General features: G+C 36.5%; 1 protein-coding gene across 1 annotated transcript in view; it reads left to right on the forward strand.

Annotated features, from left to right (window-relative positions):
- Nucleotides 1-24615, forward strand: part of LOC138307153 (uncharacterized) — a 115488-nt gene that overhangs the window by 1510 nt on the left and 89363 nt on the right. Inside the window, exon 2 of the mRNA XM_069247782.1 lies at nt 6941-6953. Coding sequence (XP_069103883.1) covers nt 6941-6953 — 13 coding nt within the window. The remainder of the gene's footprint in view (nt 1-6940; nt 6954-24615) is intronic.

The raw sequence follows: 24615 nt of genomic DNA on the forward strand, positions 1-24615 counted from the left end.
CTAAATCATTAGATTTACATAGATTTCTTAGGGTTTTTGACTTCCTTCAAACGTTCTTATACCTGAAATTAGAAAGTTTTCAAAATTACAACATTTAATTTGAACTATTGGCAATGTTTATCAACGTTAAAATATCGCCAAACACAACAAGAAATTGTATCTGTCGGCATTGAATGTTTACAACGGAAAGAACCGAGTGCATCATTGAGTTCGGAATCGAGGTCGCTGAAAATCTCATCCGGCTAATGGATATAGATGTAATAACACCACTAAGAGGCAACTTATATTTTATCGGTTACATTGGCCTGATTAAGCGTAATAGCCGATACATTTACAGCGTATCTCAGTGGCGTAGAAAGAAACGTAATGGGGGGGGGGGGGAGGGGTGCAAAGGTCCTCAATATTTGGACCCCCCTCCTCGCCCCGCACCCGCAGGAGGAGATTGATTCTTTAATTCAACACACAACCATATATACTTTATAAACTTTTTTCATATATCGTTGAGTAGAATCCTTGTACACATTTATAGACAGTGGCGTCGATAAACGGAAACTAATGAATACGCAAATTGCCATGCTAGCGCCAAAGGTGCGATATTTTGGTGTTGGGGGGGCGACAATCTCCTACGAGAAAAAAATATTACGATTTAGAATTTTACGATGCATTTTGATGAATGTGGGAGCGCCTGATGGCGCGAGATTTGGGTGTTTGAGGAGGTCCGAGGGTCTCCCCCGGGTAAAATATTAGATTTAGAATGGCTGTGATGAGTTTTACGATATATTTTAATGATTTTAAAGCGTTCTTAACATAATACTTTTTTTATTTAAATTTACCTGCATTAAGAATTGGTAATTGTGAATGCCGTCATATCTATGCAACTCGATCTGAACATACTGGCTTCACACCATCGGTACATTGTTGTTTAACACAAAATAATAATGAATTAATTGTTTTGCTAAGTCATATAAACAGATGAATCTTTTAAGAGACATTTTTTTAAATAGTACGTAGTAGAACCCCCTGATTGACATTTTAAGTCTAGTTCACGAAAATGTGCAGGAGGACCCTTTTTTCTTTCAAATGTGCAATTTTAGAACATTTCAGTCGGCGAAAACAAGAAATGTATGTCCTCGTCCTTGCCCCCCCCCCCCCCCTGACCCCCTCCAACCCCGCCCCCACCTCCCACACCCGCTTCCTACGCCCCTGTATCTACATTGCCAAATAAAACAGCATAGTTCTATGAAGCTTTAGAGTATTTGATGGAAATATGACAAGAAGTGAGAGGTATTTTCACCCGTTAATTATGTATATATATTATACATGAATACAGGTGTACATGTACATTATTAAGCAAACATATATGTACATAGGTCTACAATGTATATGTAAGGTATATTTTTGCTTTGAATACATAAAAGTACACATAAAATTTATATATATAGTTAGGCTGATTTTTTTTAAGTAAATCGGGTGTAAAAAAGTTATATAACTAGTGACATATAGGGGAATGTCCATTAGACGGATAGAGACTATAACTAGGTATATATAGGGAATGCCCATTAGACGGATAGACACTATAACTAAGGATATATAGGGAATTTCCATTAGACGGATATATATTATAGCTAGGGCTATATAAGGAAAGTCCATTAGACGGACAAAGACTATAACTAGAGATATATAGGGAATGCCCATTAGACGGATAGACATTATAACTAAGGATATACAATGTATATGGAATGTCAAATATTGATATAATGATAAAAGAAATACACGTACTTACTTAGTCCGCTAAACATGCCTATAATATTAGTTTTTCGTCATTTTTCCTTATTATAAAGTCTATATATTAGGCTATTTTTAAAAGCCTAATAATATTGGCAGGTTTAGCGGAATAGTACATAATATCATGACAAATGAAAATAAAATAATGGTAGAAGCAAGTATAAAACCATATAATATAATGAAAACCCTTCTTTATGGCTACAAAAACCTGTACAGTATAGGATTATTTACACTTAGAAACTCTTCACAAAACTTTGCATACGTTTCAACGTTTATTAGATTAACACAGTAATCAGGAACCTGTAGTCGATAAATTTGTGTTTTCAGTCGATAGTAGATATGTCCATTAGACAGATGAAATTTCCTTCGATCGGATGTTTGGAATGTTCATGCGTCGCGCATGCACATAGGGGTTGTTTACACTCGCCGAAAGATAATAATATGAAATAGTGACTAGGTCGGTCCTATTTATTTTCAGTTTTTCTCCATTTTGAACAAAATTGTTATATAAACTTTTAAATATTGTTATTAACACAAAGTACACAACTTTTACAATTAATTTTAGTCCTATAACTCTTTTTATCTTTTATTACATGATTTTTTAGCGATTTAGTCCCTTTAGTTCTACATGAACAATGTATACAATCGCCATGTTTGCGTTAATACACGTACATGTACATGTGTAGCTACACCGCATGTATGGGAGGCCGTCTTTACGTGAACCTAGCTATTAATAGGACGTACATTTAATCAAACAAGCAAACAAACAAAAAAGGTAATGCACAAACCCAATAACTGACAGGTTCAAAACATTTTGTGTGTGGCAGAGCTGTCACCTGTGACACCGGATGTTTAAGCAATACGGTGCTATGTTGGGGAAAATACCCGGCAGTTTTGAAACCACAGAACCAAACAAATTCACATCAAAATTCTTTACAAATTTTACATCTTCATGTATTGCCCGACCCACACATTAACCATTAACTGATATACCCTGAATATATCCAATCAGCAGGCTCCGATATATTCACCTCTATATGAAATCTTGAAAAGGGTATTCCCCTAAATTTGTTTTTTGGTTGGACCAGACTACTTTCGTAAGAAACGCTTTCTGATGAATATTGAATGAGATCGACCGTTCGTTCAAGAATTCGACTTGAAGCGAAGGAAAAGAGTATTAAAGCAATCGTCTGTTCGCTAACATTACTTATATCATTACATAGGTGGAAATCCCGTGTTTTGATCGCGATCAAATCTAGTTATCATTATTATTACAAGCTAACCGATACTTACATAATATATTATTCATTTTTCGCAATTTTCAGTCATGTGGACATGACGTACATAGGAATTATTTTACATGATGAATAATTTGCGTGCCCCTGTGGTTGGGCTGAGGTGACCAATATTATTACATTTCACGGTCCCGGAATAGCAGTTGAGATGGGTTTTTAGGTCACCTGAGACGAAGTCTCAAGTGACCTATTCTAATCGCCTTTTGTCCGTCGTCGTGCGTCGTCCGTCGTCCGTCGTGCGTCGTATGTCCGTAAACAATTTACATTTTCGACTTCTTCTCCAAAACTGCCGAAGCAATTTCAATGAAATTTTGCACAAACCTTCTAAGGCATAAGGCCAATCAAAATTGTGAATTATATGGTCCCCACCCCCCAGGGAGCTATGGGAGGGGCCAAAAGGGGTAAAATTGACTAAAATTTCAAAAATCTTCTTCTCCACTCACAGATGTGATGGAATTAAATACTCTTCATAGATAGAAAGGTCATAAGGTCCTTTACAAATTTGTGAATTATATGACCCTGGGGTCTCAGGTTTCCCCGTGGGGAGGGGGTTAAGTTTACTATAGTTTATATAGGGAAAACACATTTTTGAGTATTATTTGATCATTTGTAATAGGAAATGAGTCAAATATTGTCAGAATTATCAGTATGAGATTGCCATTGAATCCTATTAACCAATTTTCCATGACTGACCCCCAGGGGCCTTAGGGGCGGGGTCAAAAGGGGTCAAATAGGCTATATCTTCAAAAATCTTCTTCTGAAATTCTGGAAATGGTAGAATCACATACTCTTCATAGATGGAAAGGTCTTGAGGTCCTTTACAAAAATTGTGAATTATATGACCCTGGGGTCTCACGTTTCCCCCTGGGGAGGGGGTCAAGTTTACTATAGTTTATATAGTGAAAACACATTTATGAGCATTTTTTGCTCAATTTTAATACGAAATGAGTCAAACTTGTTTAGAATTATAAGCATGAGATAACATTTTAATATCATATCTATATTGGTCCTGGTCAACCCCCTCGGGGCAGAGGGGCGGGGCCAAAATGGGCAAATAGGCTAAAACTTTAAAAATCTTCTTCTTAAATACTGGAAATGGTAGAATCAAATACTCTTCATAGATGGACAGGTCTTAAGGTGTTTTATGAAAATTGTGAATTATATGACCCTTGAGTCTCAGGTTTCCCCCTAGGGAGGGGGTTAAGTTTACTATATATAAGTTTATATATGGAAAACACATTTTTGAGCATTATTTAGTCATTATAATAGGAAATTAGTCAATTGTAGTCAGAATTATCCCTATGTGATGGCCATTGAATCTTATTACCAAATTTTCCATGACTGATCCCCAGGGGCCTTAGGGGCGGTCCCAAAACCGGTCAAATAGGCTAAAACTTCAAAAATCTTCTTCTGAAATTCTGGAACTGGTAGAATCAAATACTCTGCATAGATGGAAAGGTCTTAAAGTCCTTTACAAAAATTGTGAATAATATGACCCTGGGGTCTCATGTTTCCCCCTGGGGAGGGGGTCAAGTTTACTTAAGTTTATATAGGAAAAACACATTTATGAACATTATTTGCCTAATTTTCATAGGAAATTAGTCAAACTGGGTTAGAATTATTAGCCTGAAATAGCATTTTAACATCATATCCATACTGGTCATGGCTGACCCCCAGGGGCCAGAGGGGCGGAGCCAAAAGGGGTCAAAATGGTAATTTCAAAAATCTTCTTTTTGAATTCACAGATTTGATGGAACCAGATACTCTTGATAGATTGGAAGGTCTTAAGGCCCTTTACAAAAATTTGTGAATTTCATGGCCCTGGGATCTCAGATTTTCCCCTAAGGAGGGGGTCAAATTTACTATAGTTTATATAGGAAAACACATTTAGGAACATGATTTGCTTAGTTTTCATAGGAAATTAGTCAATCTAGGTTAGAATTATTAGCTTGAGATAGCATTTAACATCATATCCATATTGGTCCTGGCCGACCCCCAGGGGCGAGAGGGGTGGGGCCAAAAGGGGTCAAAATGGATAACATTTCAAAAATCTTTCTCCTGAATTCACAGATTTGATGGAACCAAATAATCTTCATAGATTAAAAATTTATAAAATCACCGACTGACTTCAAGGGCCTGATGGGCCAATATATATTTATAGTGTTTATATGCATGTCTTTGTTTCATTCTGTGTCTGAACTCAGGTGACCGCTAAGGCCCATGGGCCTCTTGTTATCTTGTACACACGTTCCTTCCACATATTCAAAATTCTAATTATAACTGTCGAAGACAGATATATCTGGATCAAATGATTGATGAAAAGTTACATAATACATATGTATAAGACCACGATCGAGTGCATTGTGGTAAGCGATAGGCCTAGGACGTCTCTTTGCAGGCGGTATATGGAATTTTCAAATTATCATTTGCCAAGATGAAATAAATGATTTGTTTTAATGTCCAGGAGACAGGAGTCATCTCGTCTTTCCGTGTCGACACCAAAATAAAACTAACATACTTATTCAAGGATACGTCCTTGGCCTAGCTACTGTAAGATACTGACCGTGTATATATCCAATGTAAATCCTCAGATATATAACTATTTATTTTGTAGTAATACAGCTACATGTACATGTAGCCCTCGCCAGATATTGTGAATAGTTTGAATAGGCATGTTTGCATGACATATTAAAAAAAAAATTAAAAATGCCGCCGGTGGTGAGAATCGAAAGATCGGAAGATCTGCACGGTAACATTAAGCCAGATTTCTGTTTTTTTACATACAGTGATTTTTTTTATAAGAAGAAGATAATATTGTTATTTTTTTGATGATGTATGATTTAGTATTTCCTAATAGGAAAAATAAAAATTTGTTAATGTAATGTGCATGTAGCTGTTGTTTCAGCTTGAAGAAAAGTGAAACAAGAGGCTCGCAACCCAGTGGTACCGCGGTTTCATCGGTTTTCGACGGCGAAAGACCAAAATAGATTTTTTACACACAATGTCAAACATATTCAATTCAATCATTAATTATATGTTTCAGAAACATGTTAATGATGTTTTTGTGCAATATTTCATGAATTTTATCTACTAAACGAAGCACTAGCTGTATCCACAAAAGCTGTAATATTTACATTGTAGCCTACGTAGGCCTACTGTTTCTTTTTCTTTTTGTCAAAGTGACGTTTAAATAATGAAATGTTTCAAGATAAAGTAACACTATTATTTTAAACTATGTTAAGCTGTATATGAGTGCAAATTGCCACCATAATACCACAAATGAATGCTTATTTAATCCTTCAAAACGTCAGCTTGCAAGGTCGAATCACCCGGGCTCATAGAGGACAAAAAAGTGACGTCATTGGAATGTTCGGGATCAAATCGTCAAATTTAGAAATGGTAATCAGAATAAAGAAATTAATCATTTATTTACTCACATCGCAATATTTTCATATCGCAACTGTTACAGGAAATTCTTATTACCTGGTATCGAGTTCTATGCCTGGTTAATCTCGATATTAGTGCTGAAAATATCTGGTTTATTGATATTGTTCCGCTACTTTTTTTGAGTTTGAATTCGCAAATTCGAAGGGCGTAAGAACGCTTGTTTTCAACCGGAATCAACACCGTAGTGATAAAGACCTTCCAAGTGAATTTTTGCATCGGGGAACAGGGACATAAAAAGTTGATTTCTCAAAAAGTAAGAAAAATAAAATACATTAATTTTGCTGGAACACTAAAAAATCATTCTGATTTCGGAACAGTTGGAATTATGAAGATACCTCTAACAGTATCTTTATTAGTATTAGTATACATTATGTAAGTAATTATTATTATTATTATTCTATTTGTGTCCAAAGGATCTTCAAAATGGTAAGAGGTATACATGCCAATGGCCTTATTGTTATATTGTATGGCATGAGTTGAAGAGGTGACCGCAAGATTTTTAAGAAGGTAAAAAATCCAAGATGGCCGCCATGAGGTCATACCTAAAAAGTTTAAAACAGCCATAACTCAAAAACCGTTTAAGATACAGCAAATATTTTTGATGTTTTATGTAGATCGAATAAAAGACTAACTTTTATTCAACAGCAGCAATTAGGTCAAAGGTCAAACAAAAAAGTTCGCTATGGGGTCAAAGTTCACGAATTTGTATTTTTTTTATTTTGCGGAATTTCTTTTTACATATCGATGCAGAATGTCATTCTGATGAATTTGGTGCCTTTTATTTTTCGGTAGCACTTCCGGTTAATGCTGTATGCCATTTTGAGCAATCCTTTGATCTTTGCTAAATTCCCGCCAAAATGTTTAACATTATATATTGCCGAACTAAATGACAAATATAGTCTGCAATTGCTATAGAAAAGATCCCTCTAATGTTCTCTAACGTTTGATACGATTTTCATCTTCATCAAAAAAACAAAATGGCCGCTATAACGTCATATCTTAAAATTTAAAAATGCTTATAACTCACTAGCAGTTCTTTTCACAGATTTCATCTAATAATATTTTTTTGCAGATAATCTTAAGCGTAAACTTTTTTTCTCTACATGTTATTACAAAAAATGGCAACTTTCGGTTTTCGGTAAGGGTCAAATGTTTAGCCCCCCCCCCCCCCCCCCCCCCCCCCCCCCCCCCCCCCCCCCCCCCCCCCCCCCCCCCCCCCCCTCCGGTTCCTGTTTTTAACAATAAACTTGAAAACTTTTCTCCTGAAGTTCTGTAAGGTCTAGGATCTTCATATTTCATATATAAGATGTCCAGGGGATGGGCTATAAAGTCAGATACTAGGAATGACCTTGGCCCATATTCACAGGGGTCCAATACACATATCATAAATAAATTGTTTAAATGGTCATAACTAACTTATCGTTGGTTTTACAGATTTCATGCAATTATGTTATTTGAAGATAATCTACAGGGTCCAGAGTTTAGATATACATACCGGGGTGTATATACTTAATAACACCGCAAGTCAGATGACGTTAAGGCGCATTCGATCTCGTTATCATTTGCTCCAACGAATTTGGAAATATGAATTGGATTAAGATGAGAGTTCTCTTCGGCTGATCAAACTTCATGCAGATTTTCACTAAAACACTTTTATTCAGGGCTGAAAGTAAAGGTCATTTATTGGTTACAACTTCAAAACCCATGCATTATCTAGTTCTTAACTTACCTGGCAATGACGGTATTGTAAACTAAATATAGTGAAAAGCCCGCCAAATTGTCTATGACAATATCTAGTTATATATTGTCAGTCTTTTGTAATACATTCATTATATTTTGTCAGTCTTTTGTAATACATTCAATATATATTGTCAGTATTTTGTAATACGTTCATTATAAATTGTCAGTATATTGTAATACATTAATTATATATTGTCAGTCTTTTGTAATACATTCATTATATATTGTCACTCTTTTGTAATACATTCAATATATATTGTCAGTCTTTCGTAATACATTCATTATATAATGTCAGTATTTTGTTATACATTCATTATATATTGTCAGTATTTTGTAATACATTCATTATATATTGTCAGTATTTTGTAATACATTTATTATATATTGTCAGTATTTTGTAATACGTTCATTATAAATTGTCAGTATTTTGTAATACATTTATTATATATTGTCAGTATTTTGTAATACGTTCATTATAAATTGTCAGTATTTTGTAATACATTTATTATATATTGTCATCATTTTGTAATACATTCATTATATATTGTCAGTATTTTGTAATACGTTCATTATATATTGTTAGTCTTTTGTATTACATTCGTTATATATTGTCAGCGTTATATATTGATGACCCAGTGATGAAGTGACATGACGAACTGACCATCAGAGAGTTGTTATGTCACCCGAGGGTGTAGTCCTCGGGTGAAATTACTTCGCCCTCGGGGGACATGACGACTCGAGGGTGGGCAACTCGTCATGTCGGTCCATCACGGGGCATCAATTGCTTTATTGTATGAATATTTCAGTTTCTATCTAAACTGGACTTGAAAAAATATGAAAAAAAAATTCAATTGCCCACACCAAGTTATAACATCGGTCTCCGCACAAAAAACCCACTAAAACTATGAAGTATGTACATGTACAAGTGTTGTGTGACTTCTATATTTTCCCGTGCTTGTTACTTTTCTCAACATGGACATTTCTTGGCATATCCTAGAATTATTTTGTGTACCGTCACACAATTTCTCTAAAGACACGTGTGCAGTCAGAATAATCTTTTGGTTCTTTTTTTTTTGTTTCTCCACTTGTTGGTAGGTGTTGAATTTAGAAGTCTTTCCTGGTTTTGATTTTCGTTTTGTCTCTGAAGGAAATATTCCAATACTTCAGTCATTATGTCTCCATTGTTCATGTCATGCCTTGCTAGATATCAAGTTTCTTACTTCTTGCATTTAAAAAAGTCCTTTCCTTCTTTAAATCCGTGTCTATTCTATATTTTCAATAAAGTTAATATAAATGAGACGATGTTTCTCTTCAGCTTAGTATAAATGACTGAATTAAGTCACTATATATGTTACATCACTAGGAATTCCCTGCACTTACTATGGGACCAGATGTACCATAAAGGCCTAATTTTGACAAAAATTGCCCTAATTTTCAAAACAGGCCAAATATTTAGAGAAAATTACCTAATAATCAGAAAAAGTCTAATTCTGAGCAAACTGGTCTAAAATAACCACCATGGTACTAATTTCCATGACCCCGGTCTAATATTACAGTAGCGGTCTAATTTTCAGTGATGGGTCTAATTTTCAGTGATGGGTCTAATTTTCAGTGACCTGGTCTAATTTTCAGTGATGGGTCTAATTTTCAGAGATGAGTCTAATTTTCAGTGACCGGTCTAATTTTGATGACCACAGTCTAATATTGCAGCGGTGGTCTAATTTTCAGTGGCGGGTCTAATTTTGATGACCCAAGTCTAATTTTATAGTGTTGGTCTAATTTTCAGTGACGAGTCTAACTTTCAGCGACTGGGTCAAATTGTGATGGCTTCAGACAGTCTAATATTACAGCAATGATCTAATTTAAGCGCCTGGGTCGAATTTTGATGACCTCAGCCTAATTTTATAGCGGTGGTCAAATTTTCAGCGACCGGGACTAATGTTGGTAACATCATTTAAATATTATAGAGACGGTCTATCTAGCCGAGTCAAATATTGAAGGACCACGTACAGTTGGTAGTAGACTAAAGGTTACACATTGTGCACACGGTGTGACTACGAGTGGACACGGAGTGCACGAGGTTTAGACTACAGGTAGACACGGAGTGCACGAGGTTTAGACTACAGGTAGACACGGAGTGCACAAGATTTAGACTACAGGTAGACACGGAGTGCACTACGTGTGAACACGGTGTCCACTACAGGTGGACATCGTGTCCAGGTAAAATGTCCACTACATCCAGACCACAGACAGACTAGATGATGTGCCACAGAGATATGAGAAAATATGTATTTATTCTAAAGTCTATATGGACATATAGAAATATTTATTGCGATCAGAAGCATAATACTTATTGCAACATAAAATTGCCATTAATTACTGGAAATCATTCGTACTGTAATGTTTATTTGAATAGATACATATAAAGTAAAATGTATCAATATATATTATCATACAATTTAATTTATAAATAAGGACGTTTATTAGAATTTATAAAAGCAAATTAACTTCGTTGCAAATTGACTGCGTACGGTAAACCACGTACTGGTTATGTCTCATCAATGGATAGTTCAAGTCCGCATTTTCCCAGTAAAAACTATTTTTCTTAGCTGGTGATATGTAGTTTAAAGATAAAATTCTTTTTCGAACGCATAAAGTGATGAACCTTGCGTGGAGTAAGATTTTCAGTGTTAGCAAATCGTCGCCCAAGAGATATTTTGATCGGCAAAATATTTTGATTAAAAAGGATCTATTGATGGGCATAATAAAAGCAAGGACATATAAACATTAACAAATTAAATTCTTCATAAAATGTTTAACTATGTATGTATGGAATATAGTTTTCTAAACGGCAAGGTGCGCGAAATAGTTTTAATCCTGTCAAATGTATAATACGTATACATTTGCTACATTGAACCTGGCGCGTTGCAAAGCATTGGAAATATGAGAAATCGTCCATAGACGTTAGAAATCGGCATTCGAAATTACATTTTATTGTGTCAACCGATTGAGGAACCTGTAAGCACTGGCTTAAGAAAGCAAAAATTTAGTATCGTGCATGTGGCTGCTCGTGAGCATCAACACTGTTCGAAGGACCGATCGCTAAAATGTAGATCACATGCCTGATAATAAAAATAATAAGACAGAATCAAAATAAATCCAACTTCTACCCATTTAAACTGTAGATTCATAGTTCTTGATTAGATTCTGAATTTGTCACAATTATTTTAATTCTAGAAACTCTTAATAATTTGACAATATCCTATTCTGACCTTCTTTTACAAACCGCGTGAGTTACGTGATAACAATGTGTGATCCATACATGTAGTATATCGTATACTTAAAATATGCCTGCTCGAAAGGTTGAACCCTACTAGGCTAGGACTGCAGTTGCCATGGTCACTTGGACTTCATACTGTTCCATCAACCACACGGGTATGGTAATCTAAATTACCTAACATTGGTCAGAGTGGAGCCAGGGGCCTGGGGCCTTCTTTGGGCACCCTTCAATATGTTCAGTCAAGTGTATCACAGACTAACAACCTGTATACCTGTAGTACCTTATCCCAACCCCAGGAGGTCCATTTATAGCATGCTGTACTTAGGTGGCAGCCTCTCTACATACATACATTGTACTCATCACACAAATACGTACAGTTCTACAACAATGTTAGTCAATAGGGAGATGTGTTTTAACTGTTAGTGCATTTTAATTTATTTGATAATTAAGCTTTATATATTAAAATTAAAAATAATCAAAATACCAAGTGTATAATTAACTAAAACATTTATTTCAAGATTATTGGAATATCATATTTCATCCAATATCTTTTCATTAATTTATTATTTTTACACTGGCTTTTTACATATATCAGAAACCTGATTATCATGACTATGTACATAAAAAAGTACCTAATCTGAATTAAATTTGATTATAATATATAAATGTGTAATTGGTAAATTCAAGGTTGTAACAGACATGCTTGATTTACGCATTGGACAGCTCCCGTCAGCTCCACTTCACGGCTGCCTGTCATGACAATAATTGAGATGTATTCAGAATCAAATACTTTATGTTTTGCCAGCTAGTTTTTACCTCATCCCAATCTAAATACCCCCCCCCCCCTCCCGGGCTCTACAACAAGCATGTACATGTATCTAATAAGAATGGTACTTATGTGTTTCAAACTCATAAACCTATATGATTTTTAAACGGTTAAGTATATTTGTTTGTCTTAACAAACTTCCATTGAAACAATTCTAAAACCACATATTATATAAAGATACTGCCCCCCATTAAACACAGAAGGCAACGATTTCTGCCCTCTGGCCATCTATCGATGGTCACCTTGAGGTACCTGTGTAGCTGGATATTGTGGCTTACCTGTATGTTTGACAAGTTATAATTATTGGACAATGACGCAATATACGGTCAAGATAACTTGCGGGGTTGGGATCATAAACATATTGTGTTTACCGGTAATTAGAATTAAAACAAGCTGAATTGGGTACTTGTAGGTACACTATACATGTAGCTACGTCATAAAGTTTGAAGTGGATTTATTCTGCATGATCTTTTAAAGACGTTCAGTTTTTAATAAAGAATATGTAATTATGCTATTTTTTCGTACAATATGTTTAGAACTTAAAATAGCAAAGAAAAATATAATAAAAGTGTATATATTTTTAATGAAAGACGATCTACAAGGGTATCGCTAGACAACTGATTGATCGGCACCAAATCTTTTTATTTAAAAGCTATGTATTACCCGGTATATGATTGTATTACTGATAGCTTATTAAAAAAGAAAAAGTGTCTCAAAAGCACAATAGGACTGGTTTTTGCTGCAATTCAAAGTTGTTTTTGACTTGTGAAAATGCTTGTATTAACTATTTCATGTAAATGATATATATATATATATATTTAATTCAATTTACCCATAAAACATTGACTTTTGAAAACGTAATATAGACAATTTAAGATATGAAATGGAAACTTCTGATATAAAATTAAATAGACAAATACTTATGAATATAAATTAATCTTTAAGTAGTGAAAAGGTTTTTTTCATGTATACTAAAAAATATCGTATCATATAGTTATATATACTGTACATTAAATTGTAGATGTTGTAATTAAAAAAAATAAACACTAAAAAATTATAATTATGTATTATTTCAAATTGAAGAACGTATTCTTTCCCGATCCCTAACTGTAACACATCACCTTGTCTGTCTAGATCTGAATGTACCTGAACACCATGTCCACCTGTAGTGGACACCGTGTTCACACGTAGTGCAGTCCGTGTCTACCTGTAGTCTAAATCTTGTGCACTCCATGTCTACCTGTAGTCTAAATCTTGTGCACTCCGTGTCTACCTGTAGTCTAAACGTAGTGCACTCTGTGTCTACCTGTAGTCTAAACGTAGTGTACTCCGTGTGCACAAGGGTGTAACCTTTAGTCTACTACCAACTGTACTAGATCTGTCTAATCATTCAAAGGATTTCACTGAAATTTCCTTATCTTGTGCCTTAAAGTTTCTCTGCTAGTTTGAATTTTACACCATTTTCTGAAGAAAAAAAAACCCATCACTGATGATCTATGTCTTACAGTGAATAGTCGGGCAAAGGAAACCAGTCTAAATGCGTTCTTTGGCCTTCCAAAAGTCATTGTATACCATAATGATGGTCAAGTTCTGTTTACGGTGTCCAGTTTTGACCATTGAAATTTTGGGGAAGCCCCGTGTAAATTTAGCACAGTTCTAAATATAAATTCGCCACACTCTTTGAAAACGAGGCTGCGTGGAAATGTCAATATGGACATGTGTTTCTCAGTCGTGTCGGTTTCGTTTCGTGTGATAAACCACTAATGCGGTATGTAAATTGTTGTTTTGAGATGATACATTTGATGCAAATGAAGTATTCTTACATTAATGACAATGCTTTGTAATCATTTTTCGATAAAAGCATCTTTATACATGGAAATCGACACAAATATTCGGCCGATGCAGAGATGGGGCCCCGGCAAGGGGCAATTATTGCAGCATCGCATTCGTCGTATTTTACATCAACCGAATCATGAAGGTTAAATACAAATAATCGTAACATAATTTCCCATTTAAAACCACACGAAAACGTTCCATACAACGTCCATACATGTAGCTGTCAAAGATGTGAAAATAAATTAGCTCATACATAGATATTTTACAAGTACAATATATGTGTTCAATTATTCGTGTAGTTTTTTGCAGAGATTTAATTAATTTATCTATGTAGCTGCTATAGAATTACAACTAGGAAATTCTCTCAAACATTGATAATATTTAATTCTTCACATTCATGTAGGCCTATGCTGTGAGAATTAGCACATCATATATATTTCCAGAAAACATATAGGCCTACATGTATGTTACTTTCCTTTTCTGTTGTTTCCTGTTCTTTTTTGTGCTCTGGAGAAAAAGATGATTGAGTTGGAAGAAAAGTAATTAATTAAGAGAAATGTGTACCACAGTACTTTGTCTGTAGCCGAGGGGTTCTATACTGTTTTAATAGTCCAGTAATTAATAATTAAATTGAAAATTTCAAAATTAAGATGAAATTGTAAATTCCATTTTTGAATGAAGTGGTTCCCCTCCTTTGAGAGTACACAGTGTGTATACCCTTTTTGGTTTTTCGGAATAATACCTGAATAGGAACCTGAAATAACATGACAATCAATCAGGTATGGTGTGGGGGGGGGGGGGGGGGGGGGGGGGGGGGCTAAAAGACAGAAGAATCATGAGGTTGGAAAGTTGTAACTTGAGTGGGGGGTTGAAATATAGAAGAAATAGCTACAGATAACTGGAAGTGGTGGAAGGGTGCTTTATCATCGATCTGGTCATTGCATATTTGGGGTTTACATGGCTCTTTTTTTTTGGTTATTTAGTCTCATTGATTTTGGAGCAACTTTGAATCCATATGGTACTGTATATCTTTCTTTTTTCCATGCGTAGCTATTTCTTCTGTATTTCACCCCCCCCCCCCCCCCCCCCGCCCAAGTCACAACTTCCCAATAGGTACCACTTTTTTGTTTAGAACTCAAATCAAAGACAGATGTACATAGTACTACATACTACATTTTAGTCTATGTGTTTGTAATCACTGTTACTACAGTATTGATACATAAATGGTCGATGTACAAGTTACACATACACAATAAATGTGAAATTTGGTTCAGACAAAAAGATTTGTAACATTTCAGATAACTTGCTAGTTTTATGGTTTGATTTATATGTTGAGTCTACTCTCTTGTAAAGTAGAATTTAGAAATCCTAAGACAATGGTATCTATATTGCTATATGTAAAAAAAATCCTTATATTTTAAAAGTACTTGAAAAGCTATCTCACAAGCCCTGACAAACAAATGGGCAGGCATATGGATGCAAGAATTATAATCACTGGATCTAGAGGACTAATATAAACAAATATTTCTACAAAGTTAAACAATGAAAAAGTATTGCATCATAATTTTATTTAATGATTACAGTTGAAAGGAACATTTAATAAATTAATACTGTTTAAAGTTCTGTTCATGATCTTCTAGGTCCATATTGGTATCTATGTTGGTGAGTACCTACCGAATAACTACGATTGATGAGTCTAGTAGTAGTTCTAGCCTTGGATATGTTGGTGAGTACCTACCGAATAACTACGATTGATGAGTCTAGTAGTAGTTCTAGCCTTGGATATGTTGGTGAGTACCTACCGAATAACTACGATTGATGAGTCTAGTAGTAGTTCTAGCCTTGGATATGTTGGTGAGTACCTACCGAATAACTACGATTGATGATTCTAGTAGTAGTTCTAGCCTTGGATATGTTGGTGAGTACCTACCGAATAACTACGATTGATGAGTCTAGTAGTAGTTCTAGCCTTGGATATGTTGGTGAGTACCTACCGAATAACTACGATTGATGAGTCTAGTAGTAGTTCTAGCCTTGGATATGTTGGTGAGTACCTACCGAATAACTACGATTGATGAGTCTAGTAGTAGTTCTAGCCTTGGATATGTTGGTGAGTACCTACCGAATAACTACGATTGATGAGTCTAGTAGTAGTTCTAGCCTTGGATATGTTGGTGAGTACCTACCGAATAACTACGATTGATGAGTCTAGTAGTAGTTCTAGCCTTGGATATGTTGGTGAGTACCTACGGAATAACTATGATTGATGAGTCTAGTAGTAGTTCTAGCCTTGGATATGTTGTGAGTACCTGAATAACTACGATTGATGAGTCTAGTAGTAGTTCTAGCCTTGGATATGTTGGTGAGTAACTACCGAATAACTATGATTGATGAGTCTAGTAGTAGTTCTAGCCTTGGATATGTTGGTGAATACCTACCAAATAACTATGATTGATGAGTCTAGTAGTAGTTCTAGCCTTGGATATGTTGGTGAGTACCTACCGAATAACTACGATTGATGAGTCTAGTAGTAGTTCTAGCCTTGGATATGTTGGTGAATACCTACCGAATAACTACGATTGATGAGTCTAGTAGTAGTTCTAGCCTTGGATATGTTGGTGAGTACCTACCGAATAACTACGATTGATGAGTCTAGTAGTAGTTCTAGCCTTGGATATGTTGGTGAGTACCTACCGAATAACTACGATTGATGAGTCTAGTAGTAGTTCTAGCCTTGGATATGTGGGTGAGTACCTACCGAATAACTACGATTGATGAGTCTAGTAGTAGTTCTAGCCTTGGATATGTTGGTGAGTACCTACCGAATAACTACGATTGATGAGTCTAGTAGTAGTTCTAGCCTTGGATATGTTGGTGAGTACCTACCGAATAACTACGATTGATGAGTCTAGTAGTAGTTCTAGCCTTGGATATGTTGGTGAGTACCTACCAAATAACTACGATTGATGAGTCTAGTAGTAGTTCTAGCCTTGGATATGTTGGTGAGTACCTACCGAATAACTACGATTGATGAGTCTAGTAGTAGTTCTAGCCTTGGATATGTTGGTGAATACCTACCGAATAACTACGATTGATGAGTCTAGTAGTAGTTCTAGCCTTGGATATGTGGGTGAGTACCTACTGAATAACTACGATTGATGAGTCTAGTAGTAGTTCTAGCCTTGGATATGTTGGTGAGTACCTACCGAATAACTACGATTGATGAGTCTAGTAGTAGTTCTAGCCTTGGATATGTTGGTGAATACCTACCGAATAACTACGATTGATGAGTCTAGTAGTAGTTCTAGCCTTGGATATGTGGGTGAGTACCTACCGAATAACTATGATTGATGAGTCTAGTAGTAGTTCTAGCCTTGGATATAATGGTGAGTACCTACCGAATAACTACGATTGATGAGTCTAGTAGTAGTTCTAGCCTTGGATATGTGGGTGAGTACCTACTGAATAACTACGATTGATGAGTCTAGTAGTAGTTCTAGCCTTGGATATGTTGGTGAATACCTACCGAATAACTACGATTGATGAGTCTAGTAGTAGTTCTAGCCTTGGATATGTTGGTGAGTACCTACCGAATAACTATGATTGATGAGTCTAGTAGTAGTTCTAGCCTTGGATATGTTGGTGAGTACCTACCGAATAACTACGATTGATGAGTCTAGTAGTAGTTCTAGCCTTGGATATGTTGGTGAGTACCTACTGAATAACTACGATTGATGAGTCTAGTAGTAGTTCTAGCCTTGGATATGTGTTGGTGAGTACCTACCAAATAACTACGATTGATGAGTCTAGTAGTAGTTCTAGCCTTGGATATGTTGGTGAGTACCTACCGAATAACTACGATTGATGAGTCTAGTAGTAGTTCTAGCCTTGGATATGTTGGTGAGTACCTACCAAATAACTATGATTGATGAGTCTAGTAGTAGTTCTAGCCTTGGATATGTTGGTGAGTACCTACCGAATAACTACGATTGATGAGTCTAGTAGTAGTTCTAGCCTTGGATATTTGGGTGAGTACCTACTGAATAATTACGATTGATGTGTCTAGTAGTAGTTCTAGCCTTGGATATGTTGGTGAGTACCTACCAAATAACTACGATTGATGAGTCTAGTAGTAGTTCTAGCCTTGGATATGTTGGTGAGTACCTACCAAATAACTACGATTGATGAGTCTAGTAGTAGTTCTAGCCTTGGATATGTGGGTGAGTACCTACCGAATAACTACGATTGATGAGTCTAGTAGTAGTTCTAGCCTTGGATATGTTGGTGAGTACCTACGAATAACTACGATTGATGAGTCTAGTAGTAGTTCTAGCCTTGGATATGTGGGTGAGTACCTACCGAATAACTATGATTGATGAGTCTAGTAGTAGTTCTAGCCTTGGATATGTTGGTGAGTACCTACCGAATAACTACGATTGATGAGTCTAGTAGTAGTTCTAGCCTTGGATATGTTGGTGAGTACCTACTGAATAACTACGATTGATGAGTCTAGTAGTAGTTCTAGCCTTGGATATGTTGGTGAGTACCTACCGAATAACTACGATTGATGAGTCTAGTAGTAGTTCTAGCCTTGGATATGTTGGTGAGTACCTACCGAATAACTACGATTGATGAGTCTAGTAGTAGTTCTAGCCTTGGATATGTTGGTGAGTACCTACCAAATAACTACGATTGATGAGTCTAGTAGTAGTTCTAGCCTTGGATATGTTGGTGAGTACCTACCAATAATAACTACGATTGATGAGTCTAGTAGTAGTTCTAGCCTTGGATATGTTGGTGAGTACCTACCGAATAACTACGATTGATGAGTCTAGTAGTAGTTCTAGCCTTGGATATGTGGGTGAGTACCTACCGAATAACTACGATTGATGAGTCTAGTAGTAGTTCTAGCCTTGGATATGTTGGTGAGTACCTACCGAATAACTACGATTGATGAGTCTAGTAGTAGTTCTAGCCTTGGATATGTTGGTGAGTACCTACCGAATAACTACGATTGATGAGTCTAGTAGTAGTTCTAGCCTTGGATATGTTGGTGAGTACCTACCGAATAACTATGATTGATGAGTCTAGTAGTAGTTCTAGCCTTGGATATGTTGGTGAGTACCTACCGAATAACTACGATTGATGAGTCTAGTAGTAGTTCTAGCCTTGGATATGTTGGTGAGTACCTACTGAATAACTACGATTGATGAGTCTAGTAGTAGTTCTAGCCTTGGATATGTTGGTGAGTACCTACCGAATAACTACGATTGATGAGTCTAGTAGTAGTTCTAGCCTTGGATATGTGGGTGAGTACCTACCGAATAACTACGATTGATGAGTCTAGTAGTAGTTCTAGCCTTGGATATGTTGGTGAGTACCTACCGAATAACTACGATTGATGAGTCTAGTAGTAGTTCTAGCCTTGGATATGTTGGTGAGTACCTACCGAATAACTACGATTGATGAGTCTAGTAGTAGTTCTAGCCTTGGATATGTTGGTGAGTACCTACCGAATAACTACGATTGATGAGTCTAGTAGTAGTTCTAGCCTTGGATATGTTGGTGAGTACCTACCAAATAACTACGATTGATGAGTCTAGTAGTAGTTCTAGCCTTGGATATGTTGGTGAATACCTACCGAATAACTACGATTGATGAGTCTAGTAGTAGTTCTAGCCTTGGATATGTTGGTGAGTACCTACCGAATAACTACGATTGATGAGTCTAGTAGTAGTTCTAGCCTTGGATATGTTGGTGAGTACCTACCGAATAACTATGATTGATGAGTCTAGTAGTAGTTCTAGCCTTGGATATGTTGGTGAGTACCTACCGAATAACTATGATTGATGAGTCTAGTAGTAGTTCTAGCCTTGATATGTTGGTGAGTACCTACCGAATAACTATCATTGATGAGTCTAGTAGTAGTTCTAGCCTTGGATATGTGGTGTGAGTACCTACGGAATAACTATGATTGATGAGTCTAGTAGTAGTTCTAGCCTTGGATATGTGGGTGTGTACCTACCGAATAACTACGATTGATGAGTCTAGTAGTAGTTCTAGCCTTGGATATGTTGGTGAGTACCTACTGAATAACTATGATTGATGAGTCTTGTAGTAGATGTTGTGAATACCTACCGAATAACTACGATTGATGAGTCTAGTAGTAGTTCTAGCCTTGGATATGTTGGTGAGTACCTACCGAATAACTACGATTGATGAGTCTAGTAGTAGTTCTAGCCTTGGATATGTTGGTGAGTACCTACCGAATAACTACGATTGATGAGTCTAGTAGTAGTTCTAGCCTTGGATATGTGGGTGAGTACCTACTGAATAACTACGATTGATGAGTCTAGTAGTAGTTCTAGCCTTGGATATGTTGGTGAGTACCTACCAAATAACTACGATTGATGAGTCTAGTAGTAGTTCTAGCCTTGGATATGTTGGTGGTCCTACCGAATAACTACGATTGATGAGTCTAGTAGTAGTTCTAGCCTTAATATGTGGTGAGTACCTACCGAATAACTACGATTGATGAGTCTAGTAGTAGTTCTAGCCTTGGATATGTTGGTGAATACCTACCGAATAACTACGATTGATGAGTCTAGTAGTAGTTCTAGCCTTGGATATGTTGGTGAGTACCTACCGAATAACTACGATTGATGAGTCTAGTAGTAGTTCTAGCCTTGGATATGTTGGTGAGTACCTACCGAAATAACTACGATTGATGAGTTCTAGTAGTAGTTCTAGCCTTGGATATGTGGGTGAGTACCTACCGAATAACTACGATTGATGAGTCTAGTAGTAGTTCTAGCCTTGGATATGTTGGTGAATACCTACCGAATAACTACGATTGATGAGTCTAGTAGTAGTTCTAGCCTTGGATATGTTGGTGAGTACCTACCGAATAACTACGATTGATGAGTCTAGTAGTAGTTCTAGCCTTGGATATGTTGGTGAGTACCTACCGAATAACTACGATTGATGAGTCTAGTAGTAGTAGTTCTAGCCTTGGATATGTTGGTGAGTACCTACCGAATAACTATGATTGATGAGTCTAGTAGTAGTTCTAGCCTTGGATATGTTGGTGTGTACCTACCGAATAACTACGATTGATGAGTCTAGTAGTAGTTCTAGCCATGGATATGTTGGTGGAGTACCTACCGAATAACTATGATTGATGAGTCTAGTAGTAGTTCTAGCCTTGGATTGTTGGTGAATACCTACCAAATAACTGATTGATGGTCTAGTAGTAGTTCTACTTGGATAATACCTACCAATAACTACGATTGATGAGTCTAGTAGTAGTTCTAGCCTTGGATATGTTGGTGAGTACCTACCAAATAACTACGATTGATGAGTCTAGTAGTAGTTCTAGCCTTGGATATGTTGGTGATTACCTACCAAATAACTATGATTGATGAGTCTAGTAGTAGTTCTAGCCTTGGATATGTTGGTGAGTACCTACCGAATAACTACGATTGATGAGTCTAGTAGTAGTTCTAGCCTTGGATATGATGGTGAATACCTACCGAATAACTACGATTGATGAGTCTAGTAGTAGTTCTAGCCTTGGATATGTTGGTGATTACCTACCAAATAACTACGATTGATGAGTCTAGTAGTAGTTCTAGCCTTGGATATGTTGGTGAGTACCTACTGAATAACTACGATTGATGAGTCTAGTAGTAGTTTCTAGCCTTGGATATGTTGGTGAGTACCTACCGAATAACTATGATTGATGAGTCTAGTAGTAGTTCTAGCCTTGGATATGTTGGTGAGTACCTACCGAATAACTACGATTGATGAGTCTAGTAGTAGTTCTAGCCTTGGATATGTGGGTGAGTACCTACCGAATAACTACGATTGATGAGTCTAGTAGTAGTTCTAGCCTTGGATATGTTGGTGAGTACCTACCGAATAACTACGATTGATGAGTCTAGTAGTAGTTCTAGCCTTGGATATGTGGGTGAGTACCTACCGAATAACTACGATTGATGAGTCTAGTAGTAGTTCTAGCCTTGGATATGTGGGTGAGTACCTACCGAATAACTACGATTGATGAGTCTAGTAGTAGTTCTAGCCTTGGATATGTTGGTGAGTACCTACCGAATAACTACGATTGATGAGTCTAGTAGTAGTTCTAGCCTTGGATATGTTGGTGAGTACCTACCGAATAACTACGATTGATGAGTCTAGTAGTAGTTCTAGCCTTGGATATGTGGGTGAGTACCTACTGAATAACTACGATTGATGAGTCTAGTAGTAGTTCTAGCCTTGGATATGTTGGTGAATACCTACCGAATAACTACGATTGATGAGTCTAGTAGTAGTTCTAGCCTTGGATATGTTGGTGAGTACCTACCGAATAACTACGATTGATGAGTCTAGTAGTAGTTCTAGCCTTGGATATGTTGGTGAGTACCTACCGAATAACTACGATTGATGAGTCTAGTAGTAGTTCTAGCCTTGGATATGTTGGTGAGTACCTACCGAATAACTACGATTGATGAGTCTAGTAGTAGTTCTAGCCTTGGATATGTTGGTGGATACCTACCGAATAACTACGATTGATGAGTCTAGTAGTAGTTCTAGCCTTGGATATGTTGGTGAGTACCTAACCGAATAACTACGATTGATGAGTCTAGTAGTAGTTCTAGCCTTGAGATATGTTGGTGGAAACTTACCGAATAACTACGATTGATGAGTCTAGTAGTAGTTCTAGCCTTGGATATGTTGGTAATTACCTACCAAATAACTACGATTGATGAGTCTAGTAGTAGTTCTAGCCTTGGATATGTGGGTGAGTACCTACCGAATAACTACGATTGATGAGTCTAGTAGTAGTTCTAGCCTTGGATATGTTGGTGAATACCTACCGAATAACTACGATTGATGAGTCTAGTAGTAGTTCTAGCCTTGGATATGTTGGTGGGTAGCTACCGAATAACTACGATTGATGAGTCTAGTAGTAGTTCTAGCCTTGGATATGTTGGTGTGTACCTACCAAATAACTACGATTGATGAGTCTAGTAGTAGTTCTAGCCTTGGATATGTTGGTGAATACCTACCGAATAACTACGATTGATGAGTCTAGTAGTAGTTCTAGCCTTGGATATGTTGGTGAATACCTACCGAATAACTACGATTGATGAGTCTAGTAGTAGTTCTAGCCTTGGATATGTTGGTGAATACCTACCGAATAACTACGATTGATGAGTCTAGTAGTAGTTCTAGCCTTGGATATGTTGGTGAATACCTACCGAATAACTACGATTGATGAGTCTAGTAGTAGTTCTAGCCTTGGACTTACTGGTGCGTCGCTGTTCCTACTGAGCCAAAGAGCAATTCTGCCTAGAGCGAACCCAAAAGTCGACTGTATTACTATCTACAATTAAAACCTGCTACACAACAATTTATCTTTAGAAAAAATTCGACTGGAAAATTCATATTTCTGTCAAGACTACTAACAAAGAATTAAACTGGGGTCTCCAATGTGATAATGAATGTACCATCAATTAAACTGGGGTCTCCAATGCATACAGTACATGTATATGATAAATATATTAAAGAGCGAAGCTCTTTCCAGGGGCGTAGCTAAAGGTTTTTACATGTGCAAGCCCAGTGGGTTCGGGGGAGTGGTGGCAATGCTCCGTGACGGAAAATGATTTTCAGGAATTGTATAGCCCCTGAAAATAATACTTGGTAATGCTGCTTGGTATTGCTAAACTTGAGTTAATAAAATCAACTTAGATGTCCTTTTTCTACCTGTACATGAATTTAATAAGTATGAGTTCGCTTCTATACCATTTGCAAGTATCAAAATCTCACGATATGTGGCCTACATGTACATTTGTATCTTGAGTGACTCTTGGGGAAGTTGAGGATAGACAGAATTGCCTTATGTTACAGATGTTTTACATATATGAAAATCAAATTATACATGTATGTGAAAAAGATGAATGAATATAAAAGGGCGCCTCATATTATATGACATAACCAAAGTACTGAAAGTACTAAATGGCTCGGTCTCGATGATTGGAGGAATATATTTCTCAAGTCAACACTTTTTTGGACATTAAGAAAAAAATAATTCTTTAGTGTCCCTTCCAGTTTGGACTTTTGTGGATTCCTTGGACACCAAGGTGTTAAATAAGAAACACATACTAAACTCTTGGGAGCCCATTCTAATATTTCCTATGATGTTATATGCCAAATTATTTTATAGCATCTTTAACCTTTTCCTTCTTAATTTGATGTCAATTAAAATATCCATTTTGAATTGCTATTCTCATCAAGTTCCTGGGACCACAGTATCAGTTTAGCATGTATTGTTTTGCAGCAGAGACAGACAAGAGGCACATTTTTCTATGCCAAAATGTCTTAAATATAGAATATGTCAGTCC

This window comes from Argopecten irradians, chromosome 14, assembly GCF_041381155.1.
Source record: "Argopecten irradians isolate NY chromosome 14, Ai_NY, whole genome shotgun sequence".
NCBI classification, from domain to species: Eukaryota; Metazoa; Mollusca; class Bivalvia; order Pectinida; family Pectinidae; genus Argopecten; species Argopecten irradians.